The sequence below is a fragment of the Perissodus microlepis genome, chromosome 11 (assembly GCF_051167445.1).
Source record: "Perissodus microlepis isolate ML-2025 ecotype Zambia chromosome 11, ASM5116744v1, whole genome shotgun sequence".
NCBI lineage: Eukaryota > Metazoa > Chordata > Actinopteri > Cichliformes > Cichlidae > Perissodus > Perissodus microlepis.
In genome coordinates, this window is record NC_140471.1 from 19,989,479 (window position 1) to 19,999,717 (window position 10,239).

The 10,239-nt window shown below is 39.9% G+C and overlaps 1 protein-coding gene across 1 annotated transcript; it reads left to right on the forward strand.

The window, feature by feature from the left end:
* Positions 1-1,952: 1,952 nt before the first annotated feature.
* LOC146377651 (potassium-transporting ATPase alpha chain 1) lies at positions 1,953-9,935 on the forward strand. The gene is made up of 23 exons (XM_084942630.1): positions 1,953-2,036; positions 2,593-2,652; positions 2,793-2,996; positions 3,189-3,302; positions 3,443-3,577; positions 3,889-4,006; positions 4,167-4,435; positions 4,637-4,715; positions 5,172-5,291; positions 5,381-5,490; positions 5,735-5,869; positions 5,989-6,181; positions 6,381-6,556; positions 6,660-6,796; positions 6,956-7,106; positions 7,377-7,545; positions 7,754-7,908; positions 8,144-8,267; positions 8,502-8,647; positions 8,766-8,899; positions 9,336-9,437; positions 9,670-9,761; positions 9,846-9,935. Exons 1-23 carry the CDS (start codon positions 1,953-1,955, stop codon positions 9,872-9,874), a joined length of 3,036 nt encoding a protein of 1,011 aa, XP_084798756.1. The 3' UTR covers positions 9,875-9,935.
* Positions 9,936-10,239: the final 304 nt, after the last annotated feature.

The following is a 10,239-nucleotide window of genomic DNA, read 5'->3' on the forward strand; positions in this document are numbered from 1 at the left end:
ATAAGCAAAGTCCAAACTGAGTCAAAACTACTAAACGTTTTGTCCCTCAACACGACGGTCTCTATACAAGCTAAATCTTTTTTTGTACTTATTAACCACATGGCCTATTCATCATTACAGTTTTTTGATTTGGATTAAATCGATTGATTTGCAATTGCTAATGTTTAAAAATCAAATAGCCAGTAAAGGTGGAGATTCAGAATAAGGTAGAAGGAACTGGTAAAATTAATTTGCATCATCTCATTGACATTAATATAGCAGATAATAGACCCAGATACTCACATATCACGTGCATATTTGAATGGGTTCTTTAGCTATTTGGTAAAGCACAATAAATGTACACATATATGTGATCTAGTGCTCATGTTTTTTTTTTTGCTTTACCTTTTATTTTTAGGGTTGTGATGCAGCTGTAGGAATCACAAAGAAACATAAATGGCAACCACATTCCACACCTGTGGACAGACAGGAGTGCATTAATCATGTGTGGTGGTAGTTTGGGGTTAATGCTGTTAACGGAGGAGGATATGGGCTTAGACCGAACGAGCATGAGCTGTCACAGTGCCAGTCTCTGCGACACTCAGCTTGCAGCGGGAGGTAAGCGACATCAGTGAACACGCTGACACCATTAACCTTCCTCTGTGGTCGAGGTAACCTGCTCCAGCACCGCGGATAAGATGAGATTGGCAGCAGGTGTGACAGCTGATTAACACAAGCTGCAGGCAATTTTCCCTCTGATGTTTTTGTTTGTATTTTGCTTTGTGGAGCTGCAGGCCGTCATTGGCTGTCTGGTCCTGTGGCACAGCTGTTAGGCTGTGAATTTTAGTTATGTCTGTTTTTTCACATCTTTGCCATCAGAACTACATTTTATTATATACTTATATAATTAGTAATAATCAGTGAATTATTTTCAATAATTCAGTCAATTAGATGTCTGAATTTATCAGAATCTATCAATGTAAAGTGGATTGTTGTTCAATATTGGGAGGTAGTGGGTGCACTGCAATGTTAAGATTATGTGGTTGGAATGACATTGGTCTCTATTAACCTTCACTGTTCCTTGCTTTTAATTTCATTCAGTTTATCAGGAAAAACATGCTAAGGTTAGATAAGAGATACACAATACAGTTTCACTCATATCATAAGCTAGTGTGTGTGTGTGTGTGTGTTCCGTGTAACCTGACTAGAGGTGACATTTTACGCAGGCTGCTTGATAAACACGAGTCTGTTTCCAGCAGTGTGAGTGCGCATGTGCAAATTAAAAGGACTTTTTGAGGTATAAAAACCTTTCCCAGAAAATTTGTTGTGTCTCAGACCATTGTGTGTGTGTGTATGATCGCGTGCGTGTGTGAGAGAGAGTGAGAAACAGGGCGTGTGTTCGGGACTGTACCTTAAGTGACAAAATTTCGGGGGCAAAGAAGGACCGAGTGGTGTGGACCTCCATTGATTTGGGAGAACCTTCCCCTGTCACACCTGCAACCATGAAAGTAGGTGACACAGAATATTATGAATTAAGTGTGAAAAAGAGCAGCAGGTCGATCTAATATAAGAATAAAATATACCTGTTTTGTAGTTTCTGGTATATTTGGGAATGGGTTCAAAAAAGCGTATATGTTTATAGATGTCTATAAATAACTGTGCAGTATACAGAAATGCCTCAGTTGAAATTAGCAATACATAATATCAGATATATACATAAATACATAAGTATTATTTATCTAACTGTACAGTTCATCTGTGGGTTTTGTAACGAAGTGGTAAAAAAATAATTTAACACAAAACTCATTTAAGAAGCATTTAATGTTAGCAATACAAAGGTCACATTGAAGGGTACTGTGTATACCAAATGTATGAAATTATTTTTGTTTTGGTCTCTTCACCATCAAAAATATATGGACTTAAGTATTGTTTCCATATCTGCCTGCATTCAGGACTCATACGACATGTTCGAAATGAATGGCGACATGGACAAGAAGAAGAAGAAAAAGATGAAGAAGAAGGAAAAGCTGGAGGGCATGAAAAAAGAAATGGATATAGTGAGTGATTTTAAGAAAGCTCTGTTCTTTTATCACCTTTAATCATGTAGAAAGGATTGGGCGTTAGTTGAATAAAGGCTCTATCACAGGGGTGTCAAACTCAAATACACAGTGGGCCAAAATTCAAAACTGGAACAAAGTCGTGGGCTAATGTTAATATTTATTGAAATATATTTATTCCTCCAGATATAAGAATGAATCTTTTCTTATGGACTCAAACACGTTTTGCTGAAAAACTGAATATGGAACAAGCAAAGCTTAATACTAAACAATATATATATTAGCTGTATAATACCAGTAGGCCAGCTCTGATAGTAATTTGGTATGGCTTCGCGGGCCAAATGTAATTAGGCTGCGGGCCAAATTTGGCCCGTGGGCCAGAGTTTGACACCTATGCTCTATCACTTTCCACGTAACTTTTATGACTTATTCCAGCTGCTGTTGAGATCTGACCAAAATGCATCAATTTAGATATGAGTACATAACCTTAGCTCACTCCTATCTCCCCTTTGGAAGATTTCTGAAATTCTGTAATTTTGTCTGTCTCCTTCTGCAGGATGACCATGAAATAACAATTGAAGAGCTTGAAATGAGGTACACCACCAGTGTCAATAAAGTAAGACAATTCTAATCTTTTATTTCAGTCTTGTTTATTTATTATTTATTATGCAACATTAAACAAGACAAAGGCAGTGCCTCTGTCCTTTTTTAAAGTTCACTTTTTTTCATGTGTCTTGCTCTGTACTCCATCCACAGGGCTTGACCTCCTCATTCGCCCGAGAGGTCTTGGAGAGAGATGGTCTTAATGAGCTGAAGCCTCCTAAAGGAACTCCTGAGTATGTGAAGTTTGCCAGGCAGCTGGCTGGAGGCCTCCAGTGTCTCATGTGGGTTGCCGCTGTTATCTGCTTCATCGCCTTTGGAATTGAACTTGGAAGAGGGAACCTCACAAGCTTTGATGATGTGAGTCGGCACTCTTCCCTTTCTCTTGCTTCTCCTTTAGTGTACAACTGAACCGAATGCATTATGGCTCATGTAAATTGATTTGAGCAGGAAGTATCGGAGAGAACCGGGAGGTAAATGAAGAGAGACTGTGGGAAGGAGGGCAACAACATCCTATTTTAACATCCTCTGTCTCTCTCTCTCTCACTCCAGCTGTACTTGGCCATTGTCCTTATTGCTGTTGTCGTGGTAACCGGTTGTTTTGGTTACTACCAAGAATTCAAGAGTACTAACATCATTGCCAGCTTCAAAAACCTAGTTCCACAAGTAAGTTGCACAAATGCAGGTGTCAAAATGTTACCAAATGTTGGCCTATATTATTAATGACGTCTGTTATATCTCTCTGGCCTTCATGTTTTAATCCTCTTTCATCTTGTCTAATCTGGCAACCTACTCTCCAACATTAGCAAGCCCTAGTAATCCGTGATGGTCAGAAGAACCAGATCAATGCTAACGAACTAGTGGTGGGGGATCTGGTGGAGATCAAAGGAGGAGACAGAGTCCCTGCTGATATTCGCATCATCACTAGTCAGGGCTGCAAGGTAAAATACACACATACTGCAGTGCACTGTGGACAGGATACTGTCCTATAGCATTGGATGCTTTGTTAGAAATGTTATAATGCTATGTTATAATGCAGGCCTATGGTCAAAGTTTAAAAAGTAAAATTTCTTTAAATAACACGAGTTGATGATTTGAATAATGGAGGGACACTAAAAGGTTCACATTTACTTGGCTAATGGAATTAAAAACATGAAAGAGCTCGGTCCATTATCGCACACCTCTGTTTCTTATCTCGATTTCAACATGCAGATATGTAGGAAATCTTTTGTAAATATACTTTGTGTGCCAGGTTGACAACTCGTCCTTGACTGGGGAGTCTGAACCACAAACCAGGAGCCCCGAATGTACTCACGAGAATCCCCTGGAGACCAGGAACGTTGCTTTCTTCTCCACAACCTGTCTGGAAGGTACATTAGATAATAGGGTTGGCTTTTGTACTCTTTAACACATTATCTTTGCTTAAAATAGGCCTATGATGGCTTCTGCTAATATTTTTCAGTTTGTTGTGAAGCAGAAGCAGTAACTAAACACGGTAAACAAACATACAGTATCTCCTCTCCTCTGCAGGTGTGGCCACTGGCGTGATCATTAACACAGGCGATCGTACCATCATCGGTCGGATTGCCAGCTTAGCAAGCGGTGTCGGAAACGAGAAGACGCCTATCGCTATCGAGATTGAGCATTTTGTGGACATCATTGCTGGTCTTGCGATCTTTTTTGGGTTTACCTTCTTTGTGGTTGCCATGTTTATTGGATATGCCTTCCTGGAAGCCATGATCTTCTTCATGGCTATTGTGGTGGCTTATGTGCCAGAAGGGCTACTTGCTACAGTAACCGTAAGTTTCACATCTACTATAACATCTGTGTGTGTCAAATACCTGTCTGTCTTATAATAAGAGAACCCAGCTTTACAAGTGCTCATTTTGAAGAATCACGTGTTGTGTATTAGTACGCAGATTAATGCAGTTACTCGTTTTCTCTGTGGTTCTTCTTTGTAGTAACACACCAGCCCATAACAAACTGTTTCTTTTTGACAGGTTTGTCTGTCTCTCACTGCTAAGCGACTTGCCAGGAAGAACTGTGTTGTGAAGAACCTGGAGGCCGTGGAGACATTAGGTCAGCATATCAGACTGTTACTCAACGGAGACAGCTTATTATAAAATCACTTCATGATGAAAGGGATCATTTTATTTATAATTAGATTATTTAAAGTCTCACTGAGTTCAATTGTGGTGATAAAATCATTGCAAGTTAGGCAATATTTAGATATTAGTTAATAATAATGCGCTGAGTGGTTTTTCACAGGCTTGACAGTTTATATCTGTCTGTGTGTTAAATAGTTTTTTTTGGCTGTTTTATTGTCTCAAGTTATAATAAACCTACATTTTTTAGGTTTTCTCTTTCATATGAAGCTTATGTAATGAAATGTCTTATGAATAAAAACTGCCATTGCCTTTCATCAAAAAGTTTATCACGTATGCAATTCATAACATCGTAAAAATGTCCTCATGAAATCCAGTCTCTCGTACGTAAAGAAGACGCGTGTGTAACCTTTGACCCTTGTGTGCTTAGGCTCCACTTCAGTGATCTGTTCGGATAAGACGGGCACACTGACCCAGAACAGGATGACTGTAGCTCACCTTTGGTTTGACAACCACGTTCACGCTGCTGATACCACAGAAGATCAGTCTGGTAAATAAGCACATTTAAAGCAGTGTCTTTTGAAATCACCCAGTTGTATTGCTGTAAACAGTTCTATAACAATAATCAAATATGCATAGGTCAAAGTTTCGATCAGTCATCAGAGACGTGGCGTTCCCTGGCGAGAGTTGCAGCCCTCTGCAACAGAGCTATATTCAAACCGGACCAGGAAGGAATACCCATTCCTAAGGTACAGGATGATCTCTGGTGTTACTGTCTCATATGTACGTGAACTCTGTGCTATTTAATTAAACTTGGTTTGACTTGATTTGGAGTCAGCTTGCATATAGTGCAACTCTGACCCTGCAAAATGTTGCATTTAGTCTTGCTTTATTATAAACATTATATAAAGTTATAGTAGCTCGGTGGCCCATTATCTAACTCTCTCATGAAAAGATTTGTTCTCATCACATTGCTTTTACCGCCTCTCATAGCGGATTGTGGTTGGAGATGCATCTGAGACCGCTCTGCTCAAGTTCACTGAGCTCACTGTAGGAAACACCATGGACTACCGAAACCGCTTTAAGAAAATTGTGGAAGTGCCTTTCAACTCTACCAACAAGTTTCAGGTAGCAACAAAGATATTTTGTCATGCTTGATGAATCCCTGCATTCTTAATGATAAAAAAAAGATCATTTTGTGGTCACCTGGAGTTTTACATTATTTAATTGTCTTGTCTGATCCTTAGCTGTCTATCCATGAACTAGAGGATCCACTGGACCTGCGTTATCTGCTGGTGATGAAGGGAGCACCAGAACGTATTTTGGAACGCTGCTCCACCATTTTGGTAAAAGGCCAGGAGGTGCCGCTGGACGAGCAGTGGAGCGAATCCTTTCAGACGGCTTACATGGACCTGGGAGGGCTGGGAGAAAGAGTACTGGGTTAGAGTGCTTCTCAATGAAATGTTGCTAGAGTTGTTTGTTTTTCCCGCCACACACTGTTGGAGGTTTGAGCAAATCTTTCAAAACATTTTCACTGTAATCAGCTTTGTTTTATGGCCCGTAATAATTGATAGTACGTAATTAATTTTGGTGGTGCTTTGGGTTTTGTATTTTTAACCATCCTTCCCTGCGCTCCCAGGTTTCTGTCACCTTTATCTAAATGAGAAAGAGTTTCCTCGTGGCTATCAATTTGAAACGGATGACATGAATTTCCCCACATCTGGATTGTGCTTTGCTGGCCTCATCTCAATGATTGACCCACCAAGAGCCACTGTACCCGATGCAGTGATGAAATGCCGTACTGCTGGTATCAGGGTGCGTTACTATGGCCACACTTAAACGGCTTGTTTTTCAGATGGTTTGAGTTCTAAAAAATAGTTTTTACTCACGTAATGCAATTTTTTTCTCATAACTTTAGGTTATCATGGTAACTGGAGACCATCCAATTACTGCAAAGGCAATAGCAGCTAATGTTGGCATCATCTCAGAAGGCAGCGAAACAGTTGAGGATATTGCCCAGAGGAAGCGCATACCTGTGGAACAAGTCAACAAGAGGTGACTGCATCGCTTCAGACCACAGTTTAAACAATTCCCATTTCAGTGGCTTATACATTTGACTGTCTGTACATTTGAGTCTAATGTTTATTTCTCACAATCATTCAGCATATGTCTGTGACAAATAAATAAACGATGTATATGTATGTGTCTGCACAGTGAAGCTCGTGCTTGTGTGATCAGCGGTGGCCAGCTGAAAGACATGAGCAGCGATGAATTGGACGAGGCGCTACGCAACCATCCTGAGATGGTGTTTGCAAGAACATCCCCTCAGCAGAAACTGATTATTGTGGAGAGCTGTCAGCGTTTGGTAAATACAAATACACTGTGACCTCTCACTACCCTGCCTCCACCTCATAACTCGCGGGCTGACTTTTAAACTTGTTGTGCACATGTTTCATAAAAGCATATGCTAATATCTTACGGTCCCCTTACAGTAAGATATTAGATATTAGACCTTACTATGGCCCCCCTGTGAGGACAGTGAATGAAGAAGCAGCAGGGGAAGAGATTGGTTTGCTCATATCATTTTACCCAGTGTGTTCAGGTTAATGACTGTTTTCATCTTTCACCACCCCAGGGCTCCATTGTGGCTGTGACAGGTGATGGCGTGAACGACTCTCCCGCTCTTAAGAAGGCCGATATTGGCGTCGCCATGGGGATCGCTGGCTCAGATGCTGCGAAGAACGCAGCAGACATGATCTTACTGGACGACAACTTTGCTTCTATTGTCACCGGAGTGGAGCAGGGTGAGACTTGAGAAGAAACTCTGCTGTGTATTAAAAGTGGTTGTATGTAGAGTGAATTTATATTTTCCTACTTAAAGTACTATTGATTTTGAGGTAAAACCTGTGGTAATTGTAAAGATCCTGCAGTTGCTTGTACTAAGCAATGAACAGTTAAAGCTAAAGCACATTGAGTCCTTTTGTTGTCACACCTGTGTATGTGTGTCTGTAGGCCGTCTTATCTTTGACAACCTGAAGAAGTCTATTGCCTACACGCTAACAAAGAACATTCCTGAGTTGACTCCATATCTGGTCTACATCACCGTCAGCGTGCCTCTTCCTCTCGGCTGCATCACCATCCTGTTCATTGAACTGGCCACTGACATTGTGAGTAATTATGTCATTAGTACCAGTTCCTTAAGAAAGAAAATTGCTTAATTACGGTCATTACGCTGATAATTTGGTTTAACTAGTGATGATTGCTGTTATCCTATATTTGCTTGCACCACTCACACACAGTTTAGCCCTTAACAGTGGGTGATTTAGTGATATTAATATATTCTTCACTCTCATATGTGCGTTGGACTGATATCTCGTATATTTATTTCTCTCTCTGGTGTAGTTCCCCTCGGTTTCTCTGGCATACGAGAAAGCAGAGAGTGACATCATGCACCTTAAACCTAGGAACCCCCGGCGTGATCGCCTAGTGAACGAAGCCCTGGCTGTGTATTCATACTTCCAGATAGGTGCGGCTATAAGTGTTTGTGTCATTAAAATATACATGCAGTACAGTTTTACTATTGGAATTGCTTATCCCAGTTACCCTTAACTGAATGACAAACACAAAACTATCTCAGTCCATCCTGCAAAGTGCAGCAGATGAGATGGTACTGCTAATACTTAGAATATCTATTTTGGTCTCTCTGCATCTACATACTGTTTAGAAACTTCTGAACCTTTTTATTCTATCTCTGTTTTAGGAGCCATTCAGTCTTACGCAGGTTTTACTGATTATTTCACCGCCATGGCTCAGGAGGGTTGGTTTCCACTCTTATGCGTTGGCCTGCGGGGTCAGTGGGAAGACGTCAAACTTCAAGACTTACAAGACAGCTATGGACAAGAATGGGTTAGCTTAGACCTTCTGTTTTACTTTCAGTGTTACTATAAGTGTTTTTGGTAATAGGGATATTTGTAATTTTTTTATGGAAGGACTTACTCTCTCATTTCCTCTTCTCTGTGTGCAGACCTACAGTCAGAGGCTGTATCAAGAATATACGTGCTACACCGTGTTTTTCGTCAGTATAGAGATTTGCCAGATCGCAGATGTGCTCATCAGGAAAACACGACGTCTCTCTGCATTCCAGCAAGGCTTCTTCAGGTCAGCAAAGACCCGTCTATACCATGACTTGCTACTAGCTAAATGTGAAGCGGGAACATTTCTAGTTTGTCAATAACTGTGAAAGCAGGATAAAGTAGAAAACCAGCATAATTCCTGTCTGAGTGTTTAACTGTTATCCAAGATAGCTAACCCTGCTGATTGTCTTGAAGTTAAGCAAAAAGAGCTTAAAGTGCAACACATGAAACTAGAGTCAGGAAAGTGGCAACATTAGACGCTTGTATAGCCACTTTTCTTAAGAGCTACAGCTGACTACAGAGTCTTTGTTAAACACTAATTTTGCAATTCCTAAACACAAAACACAAGTTTGATACATTTATCTGGGAAATTTCACATGTGTTTTGCCATAAAGGTAACTTTGGTCTAATAAGTGACTGTAACAAGATCCGACTGGGAGATTTTATGTTTTCGTGTGTAGGAACCGAGTCCTGGTGTCCGCCATAGTCTTCCAGCTCTGCCTGGGTAATCTGCTTTGCTACTGCCCTGGAATGCCTAATATCTTCAACTTTATGCCCATCAGGTAAAAACACAGGTCCTCATTTACATGGTCACCATCTTAAAATCATAGTTCAGACTGGGTTGGAAAACAAATTGTCAGTAATCTACAGAACACATCTTTTATTAAAACATAATATTGAAACAATAGGTAGAAAATGTTTAATATTATACTTACTAACTTACACAATCATTTTTGCTTGTTAATAACCAAAAGGTTCTTTAAATGTTAACACATTGGGTTATTTTCTCTTCAGGGTTCAGTGGTGGTTTGTTCCAGTTCCATTTGGTATTTTAATCTTTGTCTATGATGAGATCAGGAAGTTGGGAGTGAGAAGACACCCAGGAAGTAAGTTTAAAAATCTTCTTCAATCATCATTAAATTAACCATTCTCATTCCATGACGATGAATCTATCTCTTGCTATTTCACAGGTTGGTGGGATCAGGAATTATACTACTGAGATCATAGAAGAAATTTCAGCCTTTCATCCAGTGACATGCATGAAAGCAGCCTTTATTCACAGAACATGACAAACCAGGAGAATGTCACCCAATTCAACACTTATCTTCCTATCTTCCTAAATGATTTTGACAAAATACAAAAGGGTTAATCACTATTTCAAAACTTCACAGATGTGTTTTTGCAAATCTTTGACTGATTGCATTGTATTTATATTAATAATGAATTTTATGACTGTCAAATCAATTACAAAATTCAAGGTTTTTAATAAAATATGCTTCATGTGTGCTGACCTTTTCCAACCTACTGTGTGTTTCACAAATGTTAACACTGCACATGTGATTCACTCCAGATGTTGGGTTATCA